Source organism: Vulpes vulpes, chromosome 2 (assembly GCF_048418805.1).
Source record: "Vulpes vulpes isolate BD-2025 chromosome 2, VulVul3, whole genome shotgun sequence".
Classification (NCBI taxonomy): domain Eukaryota; kingdom Metazoa; phylum Chordata; class Mammalia; order Carnivora; family Canidae; genus Vulpes; species Vulpes vulpes.
Window position 1 is genome coordinate 46,971,916 of NC_132781.1, and position 27,048 is coordinate 46,998,963.

Below are 27,048 nucleotides of genomic sequence, written 5' to 3' on the forward strand. Positions count from 1 at the left end.
CAGCTCTGCTGGGCACAGCTTCCACTGCTTTTGTGCTAACCTATGCTCTCTCTGGACATTGTCCCCTGTTGTTCAGGCAAAACTTGTAGACAAGTTCTTTTCCTTTGCTCTAGGTTGATTTTCACCTCTTGGGCTTCAAAGCAATATTTACTGTGCCTTTCTTCTATGGGAAGACCATAACATTGGGCAGCCCATCCTACCTGTCATTACTGTGGCTCCTCACTCCATTGAGCCATCTCTCCTGTTTGCTACCGCTCTATCCTTCATTCAAAACAAAACTCCCCAGCTTCACACACACTCATGAACAAAGGGAATAGAAGGGATGGGAGAAGAAATGGGTAGGAAATGTCAGAAAGGGAGGCAGAACATGAAAGACTCCTAACTCTGGGAAACGAACTAGGGGTGGTGGAAGGGGAGGAGGGCGGGGGGTGGGGGTGAATGGGTGACGGGCACTGAGAGGGGCACTTGACGGGATGAGCACTGGGTGTTATTCTGTATGTTGGCAAATTGAACACCAATAAAAAAATAAATTTATTATTATTAAAAAAAAAGGAGTGGTGGTGGAGGCAGTAGAATGCAGGAGGTAACTGTGAGACTCAATCTATACTTGGTTCAACCAGCCATGTACAATGCAATGAATAGAAACTGAATAGCAGCTAATGAGAAGGGTTACACTAGGATGTGGCAGATGGAAAGAGGGAGCAATCCTTTGCAGATCAGTCAGTGGAGCCAGACTAGACTTTGACAGACAGGGAAAATTGAATTGATTGGAGGTTCAATTCACTCAATTGATAATGACCAAGTGCCTATTAAGGGCCTCAAATTGGGTTACAAACTTGAATCAGGAACTCACAATAGACAGGGAAGAAGAGTATTTTAGTACCATGTCTGAAGGCAGTGTTTATGCTCTGGGCAGAAGGGTTGGGGGGGCACAAAGGAGAAAAGCCTAGCTTGGCTTGTTAGTGAGGGAAGATTCAGGGGAGGCTTCCTAAGGGTGGTGACAGCTGAGCTAAGACTTAACGTAACGCCATGCCATGCAAAGAGCTACCCAGGGAAAGTGGTGGGGCAAAGTAAGATTGCTGCAAGAGAGGAGGGAAAATGGTATGTAGAGGAGTCTTCCTGTCTGCAGTAGCCAGCCAGCATTCTCGTCCCAGCCCTATCTATCCCTTGTGTGGTCATAGTCATCCCCAGCTAGGCCATCTGTACATTGAGTGCAATAGCATTTTGTCACTCAGAGGGTAGCCGTGAGACTTAAAGAGATAATAGTTGGCCCATATTCAGTGTGATTATTATTAAGCAGGAACAGGTGGACAAAGACAGAGGCAGGAAACAGCCTGACAAGTGAGGGGAACGTGCCAGCTGAGTGTACCTGCTGAGACAAGCGACAGCCAGTGATAAAGTTTATTTATTTATTTATTTTTTTAAATAATACCTCTTTTATTTATTTATTTATTTATTTATTTTTAATTTATTTATGATAGTCACAGAGAGAGAGAGAGGCAGAGACACAGGCAGAGGGAGAAGCAGGCTCCATGCACGGGGAGCCCGATGTGGGATTCGATCCCTGGTCTCCAGGATCGTGTCCTGGGCCAAAGGCAGGCGCCAAACCGTTGCGCCACCCAGGGATCCCCAGTGATAAAGTTTAGAGGGTAGGTGCGAAGGATTTCAAATGGCCTCCAATGCCTTTTACAAGAGCTTAAGATAGAGTCTGTAGACAATGAGGTACCACCAGGAGGTACCTCATTTGTTGGTTTTAACTTTCATTGTTTTTATTAAGCTAACAAATGTGCATTTCTTGCAAAAAATGTTCAAATAAAAATAAACCCAAAATAATTACCTATATTTCTACTATCCAAAGACAACTATTTGGTATAAATTCTAAACTTTGACTTCTGCTCCATAGATAGATAGATAGATAGATAGATAGATAGATAGATAGATAGATTTCATAATGAATTCAAATTGTTTTGAAACTTGCTTTTTCACTTAATAATGCCTTTCTATGTTAGTAAATATTCAGTTGCCTTATACTTAATGCCTACACAGTATTTCAGTGTGCAATTTAATAAATATAGCAGAATTCATTTACCACACTCATTCAATATTTAGTTGCTGTTTAGTTTTCCTATTGTTTGCAACATGGCAATAGTGTCTCCATGTGTACATCTTTGCTGTTTTCTATGATTGTTTCCTTAGAGGAAATTGGTGAAATGGAATTGTGGGGCCAAATGTTTTTATTGTTCAGAGCCTTTGATACATTTCCTGAATCATCCTCCACAAAGTTCATAATGACCTAGACTTTCCCAAGAGGGGTCACAAGATCTTGTTTTTGTTTTGTTTGTGTGTATTAGCCTTGTGGGATGTGGGAAGGCGAGAAAGCTCCAGAACTTTTAAGTACAACAGGCAAAATCCAAAGCAACATAGTGCTTCTTTAGCAACCTTGTTCTACGAAGATGGGACAAGGTTTCTGGTGAGCTCAGCTTCTGATCTGTCACTTCCCAGGAAGCTGTGCCCATGAGAAAAAAAAGCCTCCCCCTCTTTCAGCAATCCAAATGAAGGCATTGGAAGGCCTGCACTGACCACAGCAGGGCTGCTGCAGTGAGTGTGTCAATCATTGCCTGGTAGGATGGTGTCAAGTCCGCTCCACAATAAATCACTTCTTCCTCAATCATCCAGAAGGGATGACATCCAGACCATGGGCATATCTTCCTTGGACACCTTTGGACACAGGAGGCAGAAGGAGGAGGAATGGCAGATGGTGTCTCTGTATCTTTCTTTGTCCTCTTCATCCCAATAAATATATATTTTATTTAAACTCCTGAGTGTGGGTGGCTCAGTTGGTTAAGTGTCTGACTTTGGCTCAGGTTGTGATCCCAGGGTCCTGGGATCCAGCCCCACATTGGGCTCTCTGCTCAGCAGGAGTCTGCTTCTCCCTCCACTCCTCCTTCCTGCTCATGCTCTCTCTCTCTCTCAAATAAATAAATAAAATCTTTAAATAAAAGATTTTTTAAAAAGCTTAAAAATAAAATCTTCAGTGTTAATGTTATATCTAGAGTAGTGGATTTTATATATATATACCGCAGTCAGAAGGCCAAATTAAGCTTATTAAAAGCTGGGGGCTGTGAGGGGGCTCCTGCACTCCAAAATCTCAAAACCCCAAGTAAGCTCAGAGGTAGGTTACTAAAGGCATACACTGCATCCTGTTGACAGTTTCTGTTGAGCGCTAGTTGCTTGATAAGCATTGTACAGAAGCCAAAAAGCTGGTTTAAGCGAATGTCTAGTGTATACTTCCTGAAACCCTAGGTATAGGGACATTTTGCAGTTTTAACAGACATAAGGTTACAAAAATAGCAGCTATATACAAGATGGTGTCTCTTATGCTAAGCCCCTGATATCCCATTAATGGTGCTTAATTTGGTCTTTTAAACTGTGGCAGATTGTAAGAAACTGTTATTATAGGACATGTAGGCATTTTCCCCATAGCCTAGTTAAAAGATCTGTGACGTAAGCTCTGATTGTTCAATAGTCCCCCCTTAAACGTGGTTTTGCTCTCTGCGATTTTGGTTACCAGTGATCAACCACATTCAGGAAGCAGATGATCCTCCTGACACATTCCCAGAACGTCAAAAGTCTACTGATGCTACATCACAATATCATTCATCTCACTTCATCTCATCATGTAGGCATTATATCATCTCACATCACCATGAGAGGAGTTAAGATATTTTAAGAGAGAAAAGACCACATTAATGTAATTTTTATTACGCTTCACTGTTTTATTTTATTATTACTTATTGTTATTAATCTCTTACTGTACCTACTTTATAAATTACACTTTATCCTAGGTATGTATGTGGAAAAAACATAGTATGTATATATATCTATATGTATATATAGATATATGTGTGTGTGTGTGTGTGTGTGTGTGTATGTGTGTATAGTTCAGGACTATCCTGTAGTTTCAGGAACATTGTTTATGATGGTTGGCTTATTTCCTGTTGAGTAAGGAAAGGTTAAGGTATAGGCAGAGAGAAATAGGGAGACCCTGACTAGGCTATAAGGCTATTCCTGGCAGGCAAAAGCACTAAGCCAGAGTGACCAAGAGATAGGGAATAGACCAGACCACCTGGCCCCAGATATTAGAGAGTATCTTTCTTTGGTGGCTTCATTGTAATCACAGAAAGTGGCCAGACCCCAAAGAAGTAAGTCATTAAGGATGTTATTAATAGTCCTTGCTCAAACCAAGATGGCACAAGAATCTCAAGGCTACAAGCTCCTTGGTCAACTTTTCAATAAAAGATCGGCCCTAAAAACACTCAGTGGCAACCCATTCGGGACCCCTTTCATTCTAGAGAGCTTTTTCTTTCCAGTCTGCTCTCACCTTCACTTAATAAACTTTCACAACACTTCACCATTTTGAGTCTTCGACTCTGTGAGACAAGAACCTTGTCTTGTCTTGTCACACCATTTTGCCTTACTTCTAGAATGGAGCATGTTGGAAGTCCCAGTTGAACACTTGGAGTGCTTTATCATCCTTCACTTGATCAGGACTCTAACTCCACTTTTTGTCTCTCTGGCTCCGTAAGCCTGCTAAAGCTGGGTTCGTGGCTCAGCCCTCTTAGCCCCTGCCTCAGAATCAAACAAATGGCTTGTAAGGAAAACAGCACGATTGTCAGTAATGTCTCTCTGGGATTCCTTTTCTCCCTGTGTTTTGGTTCCTCGATTCATTTGGTAGCTCTTTGATGCCTGTCAGACTTCTGAGGGCAAAGATATTTCTTTGCTTGACCAGGTGTGTTGACACAAAATGAAAAAACCTTTTAGAATTTCTTTTTTTAAAATAAATTTATTTTTTATTGGTGTTCAATTTACCAACATACAGAATAACACCCAGTGCTCATCCCGTCAAGTGCCCCCCTCAGTGCCCGTCACCCATTCACCCCCACCCCCCACCCTCCTCCCCTTCCACCACCCCTAGTTCGTTTCCCAGAGTTAGGAGTCTTTATGTTCTGTCTCCCTTTCTGATATTTCCCACACATTTCTTCTCCCTTCCCTTATATTCCCTTTCACTATTATTTATATTCCCCAAATGAATGAGAACATACACTGTCCTTCTCCGATTGACTTACTTCACTCAGCATAATACCCTCCAGTTCCATCCACGTTGAAGCAAATGGTGGGTATTTGTTGTTTCTAATGGCTGAGTAATATTCCTGCCTGGGATACACAATCTTCACAAAGAGAGTGCTCTGGAGAAGGAATGTTTAATACAGGAATATATGTGGTTTTGCTACATCAAGAATTACAAATCATTGTGGTGAAGGACATTTAAGAAAACTACAGATTTTACCTTATGCTTTTAGTATGTGCAAGGTTGTAGGCTTCGGAGATATGGGATCGGAACTTGGGGAGATTTTTATCTTACCTTGAGTTTGACATGTTTCTTTTAGTTTATTTGCTAGCAAAGCAGATGTACAATGTGTGCTCAGGGCAGAAATATTGCCCATGCTTTGAAGTTTGGAGAAGTCAATGTGACCTTGGGAGCCCAGGAACGAGCTCACAAACATTAAAAGTTGAAAATTCCCTTTATTAGAAGCAAGTCTATAATGACTCTTCTCAACCAGAGTCCAAAGGGAATTGAGTTCTAATGACCTAAGCTGTCCATTCTATGTAGTGGGTTAACTTCTGTCCTGTGCCTCTAGAATGTTGCTGGCTATGGGGCCTTGGGAGAATTGAAAGAATCGTCATTCAGAGAATTTTATATAGGGTTTAATTCTGTTATGGAAACCCAGTTGTGAAATGCTAGTGTGAAGAATTGTATTAAAGTAGCTTAGGCCACATGCCCACATAGAATATATGCCAGTACCTCCACTCTGGAGCCACAGGTGGGACCACATTCCCCAAACCACCTGGATGCCAAATAGAAACTGATAGCTATTAGAAAAGGGGAAATAGAAGTTAGGAAAACCATAAATTTTCACTACCAGCAATTATCAGGTAAAATAAAATGTAGACTTCTGGTTTCCTCCCTGACCAGGAAGTCATTACTCTCATCCTCAAAATAAGAAAAAAGGTGAACAATCAAAACAATAATAACTCTTCTAGATCTATGAAATAATTGAGGTCACATAAATAAGAATTGAATCTTTGCTTTTGAAAACCACTGAGATTGGGGGGGTGGGTGTTAGCACAGTGTAACCTAGTCTATCTTACCTGATATAGATAGAAAAAAAATTTTCCACTCAATGTGGGATACAAAATCATAAAGCATTATATATACATTTTATTTTTATTTATTTATGATAGTCACAGAGAGAGAGAGAGAGAGAGAGGCAGAGACATAGGCAGAGGGAGAAGCAGGCTCCATGCACCGAGAGCCCGACGTGGGATTCGATCCTAGGTCTCCAGGATCGGGCCCTGGGCCAAAGGCAGGCGCTAAACTGCTGTGCCACCCAGGGATCCCATCACAAAGCATTATAAAGAGAGATTGTCAATCTGAAAATAAAGAGCCACAGTGAGAGGCAAATGAGCATTTATTTAGGATTAAAGAATTGCAATTCAGAGATCGCAGGTTCTGATAGACACCCAGACAGTGCCCCACTTACTGGATGAAAGCAAGGGGCTTTTTATGAGGAAAAGGAAGGGGCAAATACATGGGCAGAAGAAGAAAAGTTTTCTATGGGACAGGAAAAGAGTGTCTCTTAAGCATGTAGAGGTGGGGATTTATTGGCACCTGCACACAGAGAAGTCATGCTTCTTCATGTGTTGTATGTGTGATTAGCAAGTCAACTCTCCACCCCTGGGCATGATTTTTAGTATTATAACAATAGAGAAAGCAGGGGAAAGGCCAGCTCTGGGGTCCATCTTGGCACAGATTGGTTTGGTTTCATCCTTGCCAGACTTCGTAGTTGAGTCTCTCCTTTGGTAGATATCCTGCTTCTGCATTCCTACAAGATATGCTACTCATGAGGCATAGAGTTTCAGCTATCAAGGAAAACTGGACTTTTCAGTTAGGGCTGAGAAGACCAGAGTCCAGTCCTTGTTCTTTCTCACCAAGGCCTGGGGATGTTAGATGGGTAATAAATAAGACTAGTTGGGGCAGTGTCAAATGCTCACAAGGTAGGTGGAGTGGTAGAAATACTGGTGATAGTATTCTCAAAATGTTTTGAGTTCAGCCCTAGGAAAAAGCTAATCCAGCTTATTGTAATCGAGGATCATTTAATGTGAAGAACTGTAGAGATGGTCTTTTATGGTATAGGTAGGAACAAGCCCAGCCATAGAAAGGAAATTTCTAAGGTTTCAGAGCAGTGGTTACAGTCCACATTCCTGATTTTTACTCACAAGAATTTTTCCCTTTCCGGGGAGCTCATTCTCTTTAGCCCTGAGGTGTCTGGAGACCCAAGAGCGTCAGGAAAGAGACATACTTCATCTCAGCTCCTCAGACTCTATCGGCAAGCACTGTCCCCAAAGGCAGGGAGGCTGACAACTAGGTGGAGCAGTGGAATTGTGGGAGATGAACTCTGAGCATACAAATCCACCCTCCTTCTCCCCTATCTGTCAGCTCTACTTTCTGTTCTTCTAGGATTGGCACCCAGCCAGAGGAAGCAGAAGAGGAGTACCTAGACTATTTTTCATTATTATACCTTCAGCAAAACTTATTTTTTTTCCTAGTTAGAAGAAAATGGGGAAGGGGGAGCCCAACAATAATATCAAAGGTGCTAATTATCTCAGGCCACAAGCCACATAGTAGGAAGTGATTCCGTAATAGGAATTTTATTCTCATCTCCCATCGTCATTCATTCTTTATTTTCTCCATACTCATATTTTTTTCTTTTTAAGATTTTATTTATTTATTCATGAGAGACAGAGAGACAGGCAGAGACACAGGCAGAGGCAGGCTTCCCGCAGGGAGCTGATGCAAGACTCAATCCCGGGATTCCAGGATCACACCCTGAGCCAAAGGCAGACCCTCTAGCGCTGAGCCACCCAGGTGTCCCTCCATACTCATCTTTGAGCTCAACATTCCTGAGGCATCTCATTTGATAATACCAATTACCCCATCCTCTCTCAACTCCTGTTCTCTTGTGTCCTTTCCCTAATTTCTGTCCTTCCTTCTTACCCCTTCTGCTTACCATCCTATCCTGTTCCTCCCTATATTTTCATGTTATATCTTCATTCCTCCACTCCCACTCCTGTCGTATCTCTCTTGTGTTTTCTTCCCATCCACATTTCAGCCTGGCCTCAGTTTCATGGCTCCAAGAAGAGATCACAGGGAAGTCACAGGTTTAGCCATGGGACAGATTTAGGAATGACACAGCAGAAGGACCGTAGAATTGCCAGGATAGGGTAAGTAGCCCCCCAGTGGAGGCTAGAGAAAATATGCAAATCAGAAATGGATGAGTTGAAGGCTGGATAAACATTAAGATGAGAAAATTCTCTGGATTGGAACTATACTGATGTAATTATAAAGTTAGGAAGAGACACCACTCCCAGAAACTTCATTTATAAGCATTGTCAGAGCTAGGAGGTTTGGGAGTTAAAAATAAGATTTTGAAGGAAAAGGTTATATTGTACATTTCTCACTGGAAAAAAAATTGAAGGGCTTGGTTGAAGTATAAATGTTCATTCTTCCAAAGACTTTATCATACATGTCAACAAAAGAATTCATCCAATAACAAAGACGTGGCAGGGATGGAGATGGAACATTCCTTTTTTTGACATGAAGATATGTCATGTATGCATTAATGTAGCTTTAATTTAGTGATCCATTTCTCTCTATAGACCCTGTCTGTTCACTAACCATCCTAATGGGTTCTTGTGTGGTAGTGAAGAAAAGAAATTGATTTTTCTTGGAGGTGAAAGGTGAAGTATAGAAAAGAATAAACTTGGCCCTGATCCAATGGTTACAATGGCTTTCTGCATTCTGATTTGGTGGAATCCTATGTCCCTACCTGAAGAACACTTCACAGTGATATTCCTGGTTACTTAGGTTAATTGGTTACCTATTAGCCAAGTCATTCCTTGTAGGACATTGCTGTCCTACCGAGCTTCCAAGGCTTCAAATCTATGCAGAAAAGGAGTATAGCCACACACAAGGTAGCAACTTACCCAGGGCACTTGCTCATAACCCTTTATTTTATTTGTTTTTCTTTATAGCCCTTATTGCTCTGTGATATTCCATATATGATGCTTATTTATATATTTTGTCTCTCTTCATTAGAATGTGAGCAGCATAAGTGCAGAGACTTCTATTTTGTTTACTAGTCCCCTAGGAGAGTTTCTGGATCACTGAAGCAATTTAATAAATATTTGCTGTTTGAATCAATTATGTAGGGCTTCTTTGCAGGACAAATACATCACATAAATCTTCAGGCAGTGAGAGATACTGGCTATGGACCATTTTTCCAGGTTATTGCCTTCATAGGAAGTTTTTCTTAATCCAGAAAAGGCAGGAAAGATGGGACACTATTAGCCCTTAGGTCAATGACTTCCTCCCCACAAATACCCGCCACAGGGCATCCTGAACATCAGGGTTTCTAAGGCTGTAGATAAGTGGGTTCAGCATGGGATTGATAACAGTGTTGAAGACCCCAACCCCTTTATCCTTGTCTGAAGACTCTTCAGAACCAAGACACATGTAGTTGAAGATACCAGTACCATAGAAAAGGCAAACCACAGTGAGGTGGGAGCCACATGTGGAAAAGGCCTTATTCCTGCCTTCCACTGAACGAATTTGTAGAACTGCAGCTGCCACCTGTGCATAGGACACAGTGATGAGGACCAAGGGGGCTACAGCCATGAAGGCTGCTGCTACAAAGAGCAGCAACTCGTTGAGCTGGGTGCTAGAGCAAGAGAGCTGGAAGAGCTGTGGGACGTCACAGTAGAAGTTATTGACTATATTAGGACCACAGAAGTTGAGGGTAGTTAGGGCAATAGTGTGATTTAGTGCATTGGTGAAACCTAAAGCCCAGGACACAGCTACCAATATTCTCTGGACGTTCTGGCTCATGTGGGTATTGTAGGTGAGGGGTCGGCAAATGGCCAGGAATCGGTCATAGGCCATGACAGTCAACAGGAAGCAGTCCATCCCAGCCAGAAGGTGAAAGAAGAAAAGCTGTGTGAGGCAGGCTCTGTAGGGAACTGTACGTTTGTGGGACAGGAGGCGAGCCAACATTGAGGGAACAGTGACAGTGATGCACCCAACATCCAGCACTGACAGGTTCCCCAGGAAGAAGTACATGGGTGTGTGGAGTTTGGGTTCCACCAAGATGGCAGCCAGGATGCTGAGGTTGCCTCCGACTGTGACCAGGTAGGCAAAGAGGAAGACTACAAAGACCACAGACTGTAGCTGTTCTGTTTCCACTAGGCCCACTAGAATGAACTCAGTAACAGATGTCCTGTTGGCTCCAACTTCTGGATCCATGAGTTTCTGTAAGGAAATGTCCCAGGAGGGGAGCTATCAGTCCACTCTGATTTATTTATTCAACACAAATGTTTTAACCCTCCCATGTTCTGAGCCTCAGTCAGGTAAGTTCTCAACTATCTAGGGCATATTTCCACTCCCCAGGTCACACCTCACTCACTGATCCTTAATGCCTTTAATTCCACTCTTAGTTGAGATGTCCAAAATCATCACAGCTTTGTCTCTCCCATCCTGTCCTAGTTGAAAGGGTAAGAATACTTGGGAAAATGAATTAAGGCAAAAGCAGACTTCCTCTTTAAATGTAATGAGATTAAGATGGGTTTCTCCATTTTATTCTGGGTGGTCAGCCCAAACCAATAAGCAGATTTCAAAATAGAAAAATTAATATTTTCAGAGACACCAGAAAGCATTTGAAAACCCATGTTTCAAAGCTTCTAGAGCTACTGAAGTTCAAGCAAAGATATAGCAAGGCTGAGACCCATGATTGCAGATACCAGATAGGTCACCGGGTACATTCCTCCAAGGTGAGGGACATATGTTGAAGTATAAATTCAAACTCCCTTGGTCAATAAATTGTTAATATTCTTGGTGCTAACTAAGCCTTTACATTAGACTTTGAATAACAGCTTAAAATTATTTATTCTTTTTATAGTATCTGCTACTTGCCTCTAAAAACAATGCTGTAAGCATGACCTGTGGGTTGGCTGCATCTGGGTGCAGTTGGCTTTCTGCATCGCACAGCTACCTTCCACTTGTCCTTGACTTGGACATAGTGGTTTGACCAATAGCTCTAAGGAGAGATCCTCAAATGAAGCAGACACATAAGTAGAAAGCCAGATTGAGCCAAGTTTTGCAGATCTTATAATAAGATTCTGATAAAAAAAATCAATGTTTGTCTATTGCCCATGGAATAAGTAGAGCTAGAGCTTCCTAAAAGTAATGTCATGCCCTTGCATAGAATACACTGGAATCAGAGGGAAGCAATTGGGAGTCTGGTGACTAACAGAAGGGAAACAGTAAGGGGCTCACATGAGTGAAAATTTGGATGCAGTGATCTTTAAAATACCCTTAAAATTCTAGGATCACATGACTGGTGAGATGGAGGATCATTCTCAGGCATACTCATCATCAATGAAATTGATAAGTGCTCTGCAAATGGACAGATCAATGAGTGGATAGCAGCTCTATACATTTACTACATTAAAGCACAATGAACTACTCTCTGTTTTCCCTTTTGGGTCTATTTTAACATAAGGATTAGACTGTGACCCTGTGATTTTCTACCTCCTACCTCATGCCATTTTCTCTACCTGCAATGGCTCTCTTCCAACTCCATTTTCCACATATTTCAAGACTTGACTTAAGAGTGGTTTCCTGGAAGTTCCCTGTATCAAAAGCATGTCTGTCTGTCTGTCTCCCAAGCTCTTGCTACACATTATTTCATGTAACTTATTATTGTTTATCTTCTTGATAAATCATTTTTCTGTAGAGTATATCTCCCCTACTTCTCTGTAAGTGACATGAGGACCAAAAACATTTCATTCAGTTTTACAATAGTTATACTTATCATAATGCTTTAGACATAGTAGATTCTCAATGTTTATTAAATAAATGAATGAATGGCTCAAGTGTTCATAGAATTGCAGAGAAAGAGAGCATAGCCCAGTGTTGTCATGGAAGACTTTCTGGACAAATTGGAACTTGAGCTAGACTTTTGTGGATTAGTGTGATGTAGGGGAAGTATAGAGACAGGTATAGGGTGCAAGGTTGTTGCAGAGAACACTACTTTCCTTGGTTTTATGGGACAAGCAGGTAATGTAGCTATACACACTAACATGTTTCCTTTCAGGTAAACTACTCAAAAGAATAAGGCCCTTAAAGGGGGCATGCCTTACAGTTAAATAAGACAAAAGAACAACAAAGCAACTGCCACCAACCTTCAGATGGTGAGAGATACAGCTTTCTTGAAATCAGTGGAATTCTGGGAGACTTCTGATTATCCAGAGACATCCAGAGTATCTAAGGGGTCACCATGATGCCCATCATGAGAATTCTTCCTGCACTATCATTTTCAGAGTTTTGTTATGAGTCCCAGATTCTCCTTACCCAGCTTTTACAGCTCCCTACTCTGGAACTCCAAACAATCCCTCCATGTTCCCAGTGACAAAAAGATTCAACAAGACCTGCAACTGGAGTGAAGTTTCTAGGTTGCCTGATGCAGTGGAATTTGCCTGATGTGGTCCTGGGCAGTGAACCAGACTCAGTGAATCACTTCATATTCTCTCCTAAGACTAACAGAGAACAGGCTTCCAAGAAATGGGGTGTGGACAGAGGGGCCCTTTTCTGAGGAGCCAGGATTTTTGGATTGTGTCTTCAGATCTTCTCCTAAAACGTTTTCTTTCTCCAGGAGGTATCAATTGCACCACATAAAAAGTCAGGTTTGAGCTGATGGCAGCAATGAGGTACCATCTCTGCTTTGTAAGAGCATGGTTAGGACCCCAGAGCATACTTACCTGGCCATGGGTATAGAAGCCAGTGAGGCTCTTCAGGAAAGATGAGGAGCTATGCAGACACAGTTATCCACCAGAAAGCAAGTTAAGGGACAATATATAACAAATGAGGGAAACAAGCTGATATCCTCTCTGTCGTAGAGGTATACTCTTTACAGTGTTATCCCTCCCAGAAGGAAGGAGACAGATGGGGAGAGAGACAAGTTGTTTTGTAAACAACCCTTCCTAAATATAGGAACCATACCTTATACCTTCTGGTATTTAGACTTTCTTAAAAAAAGGGGGGGGGGTTATCTCTAACCCTAGCTTTATAAGAGATAATTAAGAGAAGTAATATAAATTCCACTTTATGGTGGTGTCACTGAGGTCTACAGAACGTGTTAAAATCCTCAAAGCCACTCAGGAAGCTAGTGTATGTGGGACTAGATATAGGTTTGCTAAGGGAGGGGTTTATTTCTCAGATGTCAGGCTCAGGCAGAGTCTTCAAGCAGAGACAAGCTAATTTCTAGACTTGCCTTGGACCTGGCGATGAGGAGGCCCCAGAAGAGAGGCAAGGGGGAGAAGCTTTCTTCAAACCCAGTTTCCTAATGAGTCCTCAGGAATGTGGTGCTTTCTCCCTCAGGGCCTTGTTAATGGGAGCTCTTGGGACTGTGTCTTGGGTATGTTCAATGACTTTGAAAATGGGAGCAGAAGAGCTATATTATGCTAGGAGCACTCCCGTGGAGCTGCCTGTCTAGGCCAGGTTCTGAGGGATTGAAAGCCCCAGTGAAGGCTGCAGACTAGTAAACAGAAGATGTAGGAAGTTTGAGGGCTGTGTTCCTCTGACTCCTATACTCAGCACTACCTACTCAACCCTTTTCTCCCAAGAGAGAGTGCTCTGTCTTCTCCCACCAGAGAAGCCTTCTGAAGAAGGAAATGCACTGTAGACAGACCTGTTTTCTGATTATTAGTGGTTGACCTTAGACAAGTTGCTGTTCCCTTTTGAGCCTCAGTTTCCTCATTTGGGAAATGAGCATATCCCCTATCATAGAGCATTGCTTGCAGATTAAATGAAGTAAGATTCACTAAGCTGCTAGTAGAGGTTTGGCAACACATCAGCATACCAACTGATAACATTTACAGGTGTTTGCTCGGTACCTGGTAATATTCTAAGCATTTTACGAGCCTGGAGTCCCTGTGAATCCTCGCAACACTTCTAGGAAGCATGCTGTGGTAGACATATCAGATATCTGACTCACATCTCCCTCAACCTTTCTTCATTTCAGCTGTGGCTGGGTTGGACAGTTCCCTACAGGCTTTGCTTGTGGCAGGCTGACAGAAGGTAGCCTTTTCCTTGGGATCCTCTGATGCCATAAATACTGGGAGTGGGGAAGGGGTGCTCGCTAGGTCTGAGCACGTGTGCTCAGATTGCAGATAGCACCTTGCCAATAGCAAAGGGAAGCCAATGGATAAACACCCCAGCACCTATTCTTCAGACAATTCTGGAGGCATTCTATATCCTCATGCATAATCAAGTCTCTGCTGGACATCCATAGCAGAGATTTTGGTGCTGAACCCCTCAGTCAGGGACACTTCTTCCTTCTTTGTATCCTCATAACCTCAGTCTTCCTCTCAGGGGCTCCTGCTGCTGAGATGACTTCCCGGTTAAGCTGCATCTTGTCTCAGGCTCTGCTTTTGGGAGAGCCCGACTAAGACAGTTGGTACTGGGAGTAGCCCTAGGAAGTATGTCCTCCAGATGGAATTCTGGAACTGGACCATTCGCCACTTTTGGGGGTGAGTGAGGTTGGTGATAAGCATAGTTTCACCACTGAGACTCCGTTGTTGTATGTTGGGATGAGGTGAAAGGTGAAGCACTGGGTCATGTGCTAGCACTAGCACATGAATATGAAGAGAACCATGATAATTACAAGAATTGTGGAGTTTTAAGAATTAAAGGTAGCTTCTGTTAACTTTCCTGGGTCCCTGAAGGAACAATGATAGGCCCAGGTCAGCCAACGATCAATTTAGGATACGTTGTGAAAGCCAGAAAACTTCCCTGGCAGCATTCATGAGACATTAATCTTCTGCAGCCACAAAGCAAACAGCCCTGAACATCAGTTCTTGTACCTAATTTTAAGGGTGGCAGAGCTACAAGGAAGGTGAATGTGCAGCTCGGTGGGGTGGGGCTGGGGGTGGGGTCTCCTTTGCTAAATCCAGATCCCTTTTGCGGAAGGAGTGAGGCCCTGAGTCCTGGAATGGGGATATTTGAGAGGTTGAGCATGAGAATTTTGAAGCCCTAGTCTCTCGTGTAGCCACTTGGCAAAAGCAACCCTTTTCCTTTGCTGGTGGAAATCAACCTTTTGTTTGCTGGCCATGCAAAGACCTCATATAAAGCAGATGCCTTGCAAGGTGATTTTTGCCATTCTCAAGAACATTACCCATGTCTCCTTGGTGTCTCCAGAATAATTGGAATTAGGCCCCAGCATATTTTGAGAAAGGCAATCCCACCTATGATGCAAGAGATCATTTACTCACTGAAAAGAATCCCATACCTGGCTGTGGGAGGCCGAATAATGCCCCCTACCCCAGATAACCAGGTCCTAATCCCTGAAATTAACTTTATGTGGGAAAAATAGGACATTGTAAGTGTGATTGGCAGGGGTCTTCATCTGGGGAGATGATTCTGGACCATTCAAGTGGGCTCTAAATGTCACCACAAGAGTACTTATGAGAGACAAGTTGAGGGATATTTGGTTATAGAAGAGAAGGCAATGTGAAGATGGAAGCAGAAAGGGAGTGAGGGGATCACATGGCAAGGAATGCCAGCAGTCACTGGAAACTGGGGGAGACAAGGAATGCATTCTCCCCTGGAGCCTCCAGAAAAACTTTCCTTGCTAACATTTGAAGTTAGCCCTGTACAACTCATTTGGGCTTTGGCCCCCTAGAGCCATTAGAGAATAAATCTCTGTTTTTCTAAATCACTATGTGTGTGGCAGTTAGTCACAGCAGCTATAGGAAACTAATACACTAGCCGATATATCCTGGCAAGAACTAGAAGTTCCTCTTGTTTATAGAGGAGCAATGTGGGAGTGGGTCATAGGGACCAAGGGAGTACGTGGAATGTAAGGCTGAATAGGGAGAGTTAATTGACAAGGAAGCACTTTTCATGATTCAAGATTTAACTTCCTGGCGAGGGTGCCTGGAGCTGGTCCTAATAAACTGCAGAGATGTCTCTTTGAAGCTGGATGTTGGTTACAGGGACTCTTCAAGATCTATAGGTTGGCAGGCTTACGTCGAAGAGTGTGTCTTCTTCCAGGTCCTTATGAGCACAAGTGTTCCTAGCCCACCACTTCAAGGTCATGGGATTACTTTAATCTACAACTGGACTGGGGTCAGTGGGGCAACCTCTAGAGGCACAGAAAAGTGTGTCTTCTGGTGGGTTCCTGGACAAAGAAGAATATTCTTGGTTCCTGACTGTGGGGTGCAGGAGCCAAGTTATGGGCCTTTTCAGTGTCTTCAGTTGGACTGAGGTCCGAGGGCCTGAGAGGCTTGGATGAGTGTGTCTCCTGTCTTGTCACTGGCAGGACAGGACTGGCAGCTAAGAGGGCAGGAGTTGGGTCATGGGCTCTTCAGTATCCAGGGCCAGGGTCAAGGTTGGCAGGACTATTAACCAGGGCCCGGATGGGCATGATTTCTGTTGGGTCCTTTGGCAGATGTTGCTGGTGACAGGACCAAGGCCAAACAGGGCAGTAGCGGAGTCCATAGGGAGACCGAGTTGCTTCCAGGTCTGTAGCCAGCATATCTGCCACCTGGGCACAGGCTCCCCTCAGTCTTGGGTTCCACCAAGGTCTCACAGTGTCCTAACCCTAAACTCCCACAATAGCGTTTTCTGTCTGAAATATTGTTGCTGAGGAGGGAATGTGAGTGGGGGACCTCTTCTGCTATTTCACTGGCTGCTATATTTATATATCTGCATATAAAATCATGTACACTGTACAAGCAAGCTTACATTTTATGGGATTGGTGCAGCTATTATCAACTGGGAGAAAATTTAGAAGATACAAAAATAAAATCTTTGTATTTTAAATATTCAACTTAAAAATAAATGTAAATATACTAGAACAAAATCACTGACAAATATTTATACAACATTTAGATAGAAAATCATTTTTTTGGTATTTTTTTATTGGAGTTCGATTTGTCAAATATAGTATAACACCCAGTGCTCATCCCATCAAGTGCCCCCCTCAGCGCGTGTCACCCAGTCACCCCGTCCCCCGGCCCACCTCCCCTTCCACCACCCCTTGTTCATTTCCCAGAGTTAGGAGTCTCTTATGTAAAAGTCATTTTTTCTAAGCATGACAAAGCAAAGAAGATAAACATCATAAAAATGTCAAACTTCATTTGGGCAAGAGAGGCTTAAGCAAAGTAGAACACAAGTGGGAAATTGGGAATATATTTGCAACATACACAGCCAGGAGATATTACCTTAAAACTGAAGTGTTTCTACCAATTGTTAAGATAAACTACCTCAAGGTGCAAGAACATGAACTGGAAATTTTGAAAGCATAAATACAAATAAGAAATAAATATATAAAATCACTCAAATCATACTTATACAGAAATTCAAATTTTAAAATATTGCAGTATTTAATATAATTATAAAATAAATAATTCCATTTATAACATCCAGTGAGGCAAGAAGCATTATCACAAACTGCCAATTAAGATGTAAAATAATTTTTGGCAAGTAGAAAGACAATATTCACCAATTTTGAATATTGTGTTTCCTTACACGGGTACACACACACATAGAACTTTTATGAATTTAACTAGTGAAATGATTTCAGTTACATGGAAGCATATACAAATAAGAATGTTAACCTCTGTATTACTAGCAATTGCAAAAAGATAGGAAAAATAAAATCAATAGGGATTTGTTAAGCAGATTGTAGTTTATGCATAGATGGAATATTATGCACCCTTTCAAATGAATAAAATTGATTTGTAGTTTGATATGTAGAATATAACAGGTAATGCAGAGAGGGGAAAAGCGCATTGCAAAGTAACATGGTGTTTTTATTTGCACATGCATGTGTTTGTGCAAGTGTGTGTGTGTTCATTTGTGTGAAAGCTAAACAGCTATTACTATTAATTATTTTTTGGATTACAGAGAGAATGGAATAAGAGTGACAATGACATTCTGTATTGTCTGAACTTTTACAACGTGATGTATTACATATATGACAAACTTTTAAGTAGCAAAAGATTGAGATAAAATTTGGAATAAAAAAGCCAGGAAAATTCCAAAGGAAAGGGAATTTCCCAAATTGTTAAAGGAACCCTATGATCCTGGAGAGTAAACAGAGTGCAGGAATCAGTGTCTTGGGTCATCATTTATGATGCTGAACCAGTTGATCCATTTTAGTCCAGTGATTGCACATGAAATCATCCTTTGAGGCTTTAGATTAATGTTCATATGGAAGAAAGGCCAGAAGCACAGGGATTTTGGAAGCATATAAGCTCCTCTTTGCAGCATTGTTAGATGCTGGTGGGTAGAAAAAATTGATGGTGAAATATGTGGTAACTCTTCAGAGTAAATAGAATGAGACAGTCTATTCATTCAGACTAGCAGAATCAGAGGCCTTATAAGTGGAAGAACCTTAATGGTTACTTTGTGCCTCTGTCAAGTACAGGCCCAGACAAGGTAAAGAACATACTCAAGAATGTTGCTGACTAGAGGAAGTGATGAAGTGAACACCATGTTGTAGATCTTCCTAGATAGTTTTCTTGACCCTTGGAGGAAGTTCACTTTTTGTATCCTTGAAGTTTATTTGGTGGCTAAGAAAGGATCAGGAAAGAGCTATCCTTTTCCCCTGTCTTTTGATAGTCTTGGCAGACATTACCCAAAAAGCAGAGAGTAAGTTGATAGGTGGATGGTTAGTCACAGATTCTGATGACATTTTAAAGATGCAAGTGGATAAAATACCCAGCACTGCCTTTTGCCATCTGGTAAGCTCCCTTAACATTCTAGGAATACCCTCTGTTCAAGAAAACAGAAAATGATTTCCCTGAATAGTTTTTAGCATTTTCAGTGAAGCTTAAAAACTTTTTTATTCTTGGTAGAGAGAATAGGCTACAATGATGGTATTAGGGTCATATAAATGGGTTATTGCTGGATGTATAGGACAGGAAGCAGCCCTGTACAGAAGCCCACATCTTTCATCCCTGGTTCACTAATTTTATTGCCCTTCTTCCTTCCTCTGACCTTTTAACGGTCTCAAGGTATCTTTTCCTATTTCTCTATCTTTCTCATCTCCACTTTCTCTGTATCCCATCAAGTCCCATCCAGGGTCTGGATCCTTTCTTCTTAGCCTATTTCCTTGCAATTCTGTCCTATTTATCCCCATCTCTCATCTTCTTCATTTTCCCACAAACTCTCCACCTCCAGTCTTGTTCTGCTTCTCTTCCTCATGCCCTTTCTCTTCATCTCCATCTCACGCTACCTTTCAATTCTTTCACCACCATAAAAACTCACAGAGAAGCCATGCCTCAGTAGGTCAAAAGGAAGTTTTAGAGAAATGATTAGGGAAACATCAGTAGCATGGTAGAGATACTCAGAATGGGCAATTCATCTCAAAGGGAGGCAAAAAGGAAAATACAGCCAAATATGGACTGGACAAAAACCTGGGAAGCACTATGCAAGATGAGCGAATGTTCTAGGTTAGAGACCACTCTCCTACTGAGAAGGGAAATTTTAGGGGAGACATCATCATATCGCTTTATTTATAGATATGGATTATTTCAGCTGGAAGGTTTGGGAACTGAGAGTGAGGATTTAGGGAGGAAGTTCATATTGTGTAGTTTGGGGTTTTTCATGTTTAAATGATATTTACATTACAAAAGATTATCTTTTCAAAAGACTTGAAGTATATCAAGAAAGATAGATGAGGAACATTCATTTTATAACATATGATTTATCATATATGTTAATGGAGTTTAAAAATTTTGCACACAGGGATCATGCTCTCTAGACTTACTAGAGAATACATACCCAATACAACCTCCACTCTGTCCCCTATATCCATGCTATCTTTGTATAATACGAAAAGATCGAGGTGTTTTTTCTGCTTTGTAGAAACCCAATGGGAGAAATAAAATGAATTTGATATCTAGGGCTAGGTTCTATAACCACACCATCCATACCTGAACTTGAGGGAATCACATGACCTATAAGTGAGTGTGGGTGTGGTGGGAAGGGCTTTGGATATTTTTGGCTATAACCAACCAAAGAGTGATTCCTTGTGGGATATGAACCTGTAACAGTCAAGGCTCTGAGGTTTCACTTCTATTCAAAAAGGGAGCACACAGTGACTGAAGCTGTAATTTGTCAAAGGGCCTGGTCTTAGTAGAGCATACACACTTATTGCCGATAAATTGAGCATGGCTTCTTTGGGAAACAGTAACTATTATCCTTAACATAAAATCCTCTCTGCAGGGAGACAGAAGTAATTATGGACCAATTTGTCTTAGATACTGGCTTTAGAGTATTTCTCTTTTAGTTCAGAAAGAGAAAAGGAGGGAGTGACATTGCAGACCTCAAGACCTTGTCAAGCCAGTGACTGCCTTCCTCTGAGCACCCGCAAGAGGGCACCCTGTACATCAAGGTTCCTGAGGCTGTAAATGATTGGATTCAGCATGGGGTTGATGACAGTGTTGAAGACCCCAACCCCTTTATCCTTGTCTGAATGTTTGGCTGTACCCAGTCGCATGTAATTAAATATACCTGAACCATAGAATATGGCTACCACTGTGAGGTGGGAGCCACATGTGGAGAAAGCTTTCTTCCTGCCCTCAGCAGAGCGGATTCGTAGGACTGCAGCTGCCACATGTGCATAGGAAGTGATGATGAGAGCCAAGGGGGTACCTGCCATTATGAAACCCACAGCAAAGAGCAGCAGCTCATTGAGCTGAGTGCTGGAGCAGGAGAGCTGGAAGAGCTGTGGGAGGTCGCAGTAGAAGTGGTTGATCACATTAGGACCACAAAAGTTGAGTGTGGCTATGGCTACTGTGTGGGTCAGTGCATTGGTGAAGGCTAAAGCCCAGGACACAACTACCAATATTCTCTGGACGTTCTGGCTCATCCGGGTGCTGTAGGTGAGGGGCCGGCAGATGGCCAGGAATCTGTCATAGGCCATGGCTGTCAACAGGAAGCAGTCCACCCCAACCAAGAGATGGAAGAAGAAAAGTTGTGTGAGGCAGGCTCTGTAGGGAACTGTACGTTTGTGGGACAGGAGGCGAGCCAACATTGAGGGAACAGTGACAGTGATGCACCCAACATCTAGCACTGACAGGTTCCCCAGGAAGAAGTACATGGGTGTGTGGAGTTTGGGTTCCACCAAGATGGCAGCCAGGATGCTGAGGTTGCCTCCGACTGTGACCAGGTAGGCAAAGAGGAAGACTACAAAGACAACTGGTTGTAGCCCTGGTGTCTCCACCAAGCCCAGCAGGATGAACTCAGTAATGGCTGTGCTATTGGCCCCAAATTTTGACTGCATTAGTTCCTGCAAGGAAACATCCAAGGAGATAAAGAATCATTCCTCCCAATATATTTATTCAAAAAAGAAGAAATAGACTCTCTAAAGGAGCAAAATTTGTCATCCCAAATGCCATGTGGATTATTTCAGGCTGATTACTTAAAACAACAACAACAACAACAACCTGAAGTCTCAAGAAGAAACTTTGCCCAACATATGCCTAAAAGAATTTAGATAGAGGACTTGCTCCAGGAAGGGAGTTATCCCCATAGATACCTACAGTATAATGTAAACTAAGTGTGGTAGACAGGGAGCATGATAGTGACTTTAAGTCCACAATAGAATTACTTTTACAGAAAAAAAAAAGCTCTCAATTTAATTATTCAAGAGGTAGAACTAAATGGTATATATGCCTTTCTGAAATGCCCACGAAACATTCATCCCCCCCATGTTGGGACGCCTGAGTGGCTCAGGCAGTTAAGCATCTGAGTCTGGATTTCAGTTCAGGTCATGGTCTAAGGGGGACGAGATTGAGCCCTGCATTGGGCTCTGTGCTCAGCAGAGAGTCTGCTCGAGATTCTCTCTCCCCCTCCTTTTACCCTTTCCCCTGCTCAATTTATTTATTTAAAAAATAAATTTTGGAGGGTTCCTGGGTTAGGGTTAGTGGTTGAGCGTCTGCCTTTGGCTCAGGTCATGATCCCAGGTTCCTCAGATTGAGTCTTGCATCAGGCTCCCTACAGGGAACTTCTCCCTCTGCCTATGTCTCTGCCTCTCTCTGTCTCTCATGAATAAATAAGAAAATAATAAAATTTTAAAAAGCATGTATAAACCTGAAATTCAGAAAATTCCAAAAGAATAAAGAATACAGGTAATAATATTTAATCACAATCCAATTTAAGGAAAAATGACTTTTAAAAATAAATCTGAATGTCTTAAATAATCTGTAAGAAACCATTGGATCAAAGGGAATCAAAACTAAAACTAAAGAACACCAGGGAGAGGTGAAAGGGGGTTAGTGAAACCAGCACACACTAGAACATGTGGATTATCACTAAATCAGTGTTCATAAGCAAAATTATAGCCCTAAATAAATATGTTAAAAACAAAAAATAAATAAAGTGATTAAATAAACAGATCAGGAAATTAAGGGAAGCCTGGGTGGCTCAGCGGTTTAGCGCCACCTTTAGCCCAGGGTGTGATCCTGGAGACCCGGGATAGAGTCCCACGTCAGGCTCCCTGCGTGGAGCCTGCTTCTCCCTCTGCCTGTGTCCCTGCCTCTCTCTCGCTCTGTATCTCTCATAAATAAATAAAATCTTTTTAAAAAAATCCTACATGAAAATATTACTAAAAAAAGATGAGGAAATTAAAACATGAACTATAAGAAATGGGGAGACATTTGTTAAGGGGTACAAACTTTCGCCATAAGGATAATAATTTGAGGATCTAAAGTATAATATGGTGATTACGATTGTTAACACTGTACTGTGTAATTGAAATTTTCTGAGAGAGTAGAACTTACATGTTGTCACACAAAAGAAAAGGTAAATATGTGAGTTGATGGATGGTTAACTTGATTGTCAGAATCCTTTCACAATGTAAACATATATTAAACCATCATATTGTATAATTTAAATATATTATAATTTTATTTGCCACTTATACTTCAACAAAACATGAGCGACTTCTAACTCTGGGAAACGAACAAGGGGTACTGGAAGGGGAGGTGGGCGGGAGGATGGGGAGACTGGGTGACAGGCACTGAAGGGGGCACTTGAGGGGATGAGCACTGGGTGTTACACTATATGTTGGCAAATCGAACTCCAATAAAAAATACACAAAAAAATAAAAAATATAAAAAATGTAAAGCTGAAAAATATAAAATAAAACATTTTATGAGCTTTAAAAAATGAAATGTCCATCATTAATGTAATACAGGAATTTAGTACATAATATAAGTGGCATCGGGATCCCTGGGTGGCTCAGTGGTTTGGCGCCTGCCTTTGGCCCAGGGCACAATCCTGGAGCCCCGGGATCGAGTCCCGCATCAGGCTCCCGGCATGGAACCTGCTTCTCCCTCCCTCTGCCTCTCTCTCTCCCTCCCCCCCATCATAAATAAATAAATCTTTAAAAAATATATATAAGTGGCATCTTAAATGAATGGGAAAATGTACTATCCAAGAAGTGCTATCAGGGCAATAGCACAGCTATCTGGAAAAAACTTAAGTTGTACACATACCTCATATACTTTGTAAAAATAAATTCTAAACAGATCAAAAATTTAAATATAAAAATTAAACCGGGAAGTTTTAGGGAAAAAAAATTGAAGAATTTTAGTAGTGTAAGGTAACTCAAAATATAGAAAAAACATTTAAATAACCAAAATTAATAATTCTAATAAAATTCAAAAATTTGGGCAAATTAGCTAAGCTATTAACTACATTTCCCCAAATCTCATTCTTTGTGTAGTTGCAGGTTAGGTTTGGCTACAAGGGGAATTTGTAGGATAGTTGTAAGGCAGAAATGAAAAGTTTGAAAAAAAGGCAATTTGGCAATATCTTTCGAAATTACAAATGCGTTTTCCTTTTACCTGGAAATTCCACTTCTGGGAATTTAACCAACAGATATATGATCACATATAAGAAGTGACATATCCGTAAGGTTATTTGTTGCAGCATGGTTTGTAAGAGCAAATAATTGAAAATATTTCAATCTTGTGTTCACCACGAGAGGGCTGAGTAAACTAATTTGATCCTTACAAAAGAATATGATGCAGGGATGCCTGGCTGGCTCAGTGATGAGCATCTGCCTTCGGCTCAGGACATGATCTCAATGTTCTGGGTTTGAGTTCTGCATTGGGCTCCCTGCGTGGAGCCTGCTTCTCCTCCATCTGCCTATGTCTCTGCCTCTCTCTCTGTCTCTCTTGAATAAATAAATACATATCTAAAAAAAATATGATGCAGCTGTAGGGAACGGTTCTGACTGTGCTGATTTGACAGATATCAAAACCATATTATTAAATGTAAAACACAACTGGTAGAATGAATATAGTGTTCTTTGGTTTGCTTTAAAGAGAAGGGAAAGAGCACACTCTCACACATATGATATAAATGTTCCAGTTATGGAAAGAATAAGTTATGGGAATAAAAGACACAGTATAAGGAATATAGTCATTGATACTGTAGTAGCAATATAAGGAGACAGATGGTAGCTACAATTCTATTAAACATTGCATCATGTATAAACTTGTCAAATTCCTAAGTTGTACACCTGAAACTAATGTCACATTGTATATCAAATATACTCAATTAAAAATTAATAAAGAAATATTAAAAAATAAAGAAATATAAATCTATTTATATAAATCAAGTAGACTGTCATCTGGGCAAGAATAAACAAAAACAAAATGGATGAATACAATTAAGAATTAAAAAAGGTATAGAGGTGCCTAGGTGGTGCAGTTGGTTAAGCATCTGACTCTTGGTTTGGTTCAGGTTGTGATCTCAGGGTCATGAGTTTGAGCCCCACGTTGGGCTCCATGCTCAGCACAGAGTCTGTTTATTTATTTTTTATTTTATTTTTTACTTTTTAAAAAAAGATTTTATTTATTTGACAGGGAAGGAGAGAGAGCATAAGAAGGGAGAGTGGTAGGCAGAGGGAGAGAGGGAGCAGCAGATTCCCCACTGAGCCGAAAGCCCAATGCAGGGCTTGATCCCAGGACCTTGGGACCATGACCTGAGTCTGTTTAAATTTGTCTCTCCCTTGCCTTCTACTCCTCCCCCATGCAAGCTCTCCCCCTATAGGGAGCCTGATGCGGGACACAATCCTAGAACACGAGGATCACGACCTGAGCCAAAGGCAGACACTCAACCGCTGAGCCGCACCCAGGTGCCCCCAACAAGGAAAAAATTAAATTTTAAGATAATACTCCCTGTAACTCTATATTATTTAAATGGAACATTTCAATAAAATAGATACAATTATAGGAAAATATAAATTAAAATATATTCAAGAACAGTCTCAATTCCCAAGTAAACCAGAAGAAAGTAAAAAGATTGTCAAAGAAATAATTACCCTAATAGCAATCTCAAGCCTCATAAAACTGTTGAGATAAGTTTGACTTAACTTCAATGAATAGAATATTCTCATGCTTATAAACTTCCTTGCAGCACCAGAAAAAAATTTAAGCTCTCCAAAACCTTTTTTAAAAAATTGTAGTCGACATACTATGTTACATAAGTTCCAGCTGTACACCCTGGTGATTGGACAAGTCTATAGGTTATGCTCTGGTCACCACAAGTGCAGCTGCCATCTGTCACCATGTGATGCTGTACAACACTATTGACTATGTTTCCTGTGCTGTGCCTTTCACCCTTGGGACTTATTCATTCCATAACTGGAAGTCTGTACCTCTCACTCCCCTTCATCCACTCTGCCCATTCCCTAATCTCCTTCCCCTCTGGTAGCCACCAGTTTCTTCTCTGTGTTTATGGGTCTGTTTCTGCTTTGTTTTATCTTGATTTTTAGATTCCACATATAAATTAAATCATATGGTTTTTGTCTAACTTATTTTATTTAGCATCATGCTCTCTAGGTCCTATAGACTTTTATGAAGTAGGCATACATTTGAAACTAAAAATATAACATTTTTGGAAGAAACATATGAAATATCACTAGAGAGCAACTTTAGTTATCACTATAGAAACAAAATGCCAAATACTGCCAAATACAAGTACAGGGAATTTTTTTAATTTTTATTTATTTATGATAGTCACACTGAGAGAGAGAGAGAGAGAGAGAGAGAGAGAGAGAGAGGCAGAGACATAGGCAGAGGGAGAAGCAGGCTCCATGCACGGAGAGCCCCATGTGGAATTCGATCCCAGGTCTCCAGGATCACGCCCTGGGCCAAAGGCAGGCGCTAAACCGCTGCGCCACCCAGGGATCCCAAGTACAGGGAATTTTAAATATCAGAATATTTAAAAGAATTAATCTATCATGATTTAAAGAGATCTTACAAAAACTGAAGATGATTTAACATAAGTAAATGTATGTATATAATATATCAGATCAATTGCCTAAAAGATACTTTTTACAGGTTTTACAATCCGTTCTTGATTTAAAAGAGAAAAACAGGGCAGCCCCAGTGACTCAGCGGTTTAGCGCCGCCTTCAGCCCAGGGCGTGACCCTGGATACCCGGGATCGAGTCCCACATCAGGCTCCCTCAGCCTGTGTCTCTGCCTCTCTCTCTCTCTCTCTCTCTCACTCTTTCTCTCTCGCTCTGTCTCTCATGAATAAATAAATAAAATCTTAAAAAAAAAAATAAAGGGGATCCCTGGGTGGCTCAGCGGTTTAGCGCCTGCCTTTGACCCGGGGCGTGATCCTGGAGTCCCGGAATCGAGTCCCGCATCGGGCTCCTGGCATGGAGCCTGCTTCTCCCTCTGCCTATGTCTCTGCCCCTCTCTCTCTATGTCTATCAAGAATAAATAAATAAAATCTTTAAAAAAATAAATAAAAAACACCCAGCTGTAGTCATCTAGGAATAGAGGGATAATACAGGATAATTTCTAATGGAGAATAACAAACAGGAGCAAGAGAGGGATCCCT

The 27,048-nt window shown here is 41.4% G+C and overlaps 2 protein-coding genes across 2 annotated transcripts; both read right to left on the reverse strand.

Annotated features, from left to right (window-relative positions):
* Positions 1-9,472: 9,472 nt before the first annotated feature.
* On the reverse strand, positions 9,473-10,432 carry LOC112933190 (olfactory receptor 3A2-like). The gene has a single exon (XM_026016314.2). It carries the CDS (start codon positions 10,418-10,420, stop codon positions 9,473-9,475), a length of 948 nt encoding a protein of 315 aa, XP_025872099.2. The 5' UTR covers positions 10,421-10,432.
* Positions 10,433-20,519: 10,087 nt separating this feature from the next.
* On the reverse strand, positions 20,520-21,479 carry LOC112933191 (olfactory receptor 3A1). The gene has a single exon (XM_026016315.2). The coding sequence runs from the start codon at positions 21,465-21,467 to the stop codon at positions 20,520-20,522; it is 948 nt and encodes a 315-aa protein (XP_025872100.2). The 5' UTR covers positions 21,468-21,479.
* Between the last annotated feature and the right edge of the window lie 5,569 nt (positions 21,480-27,048).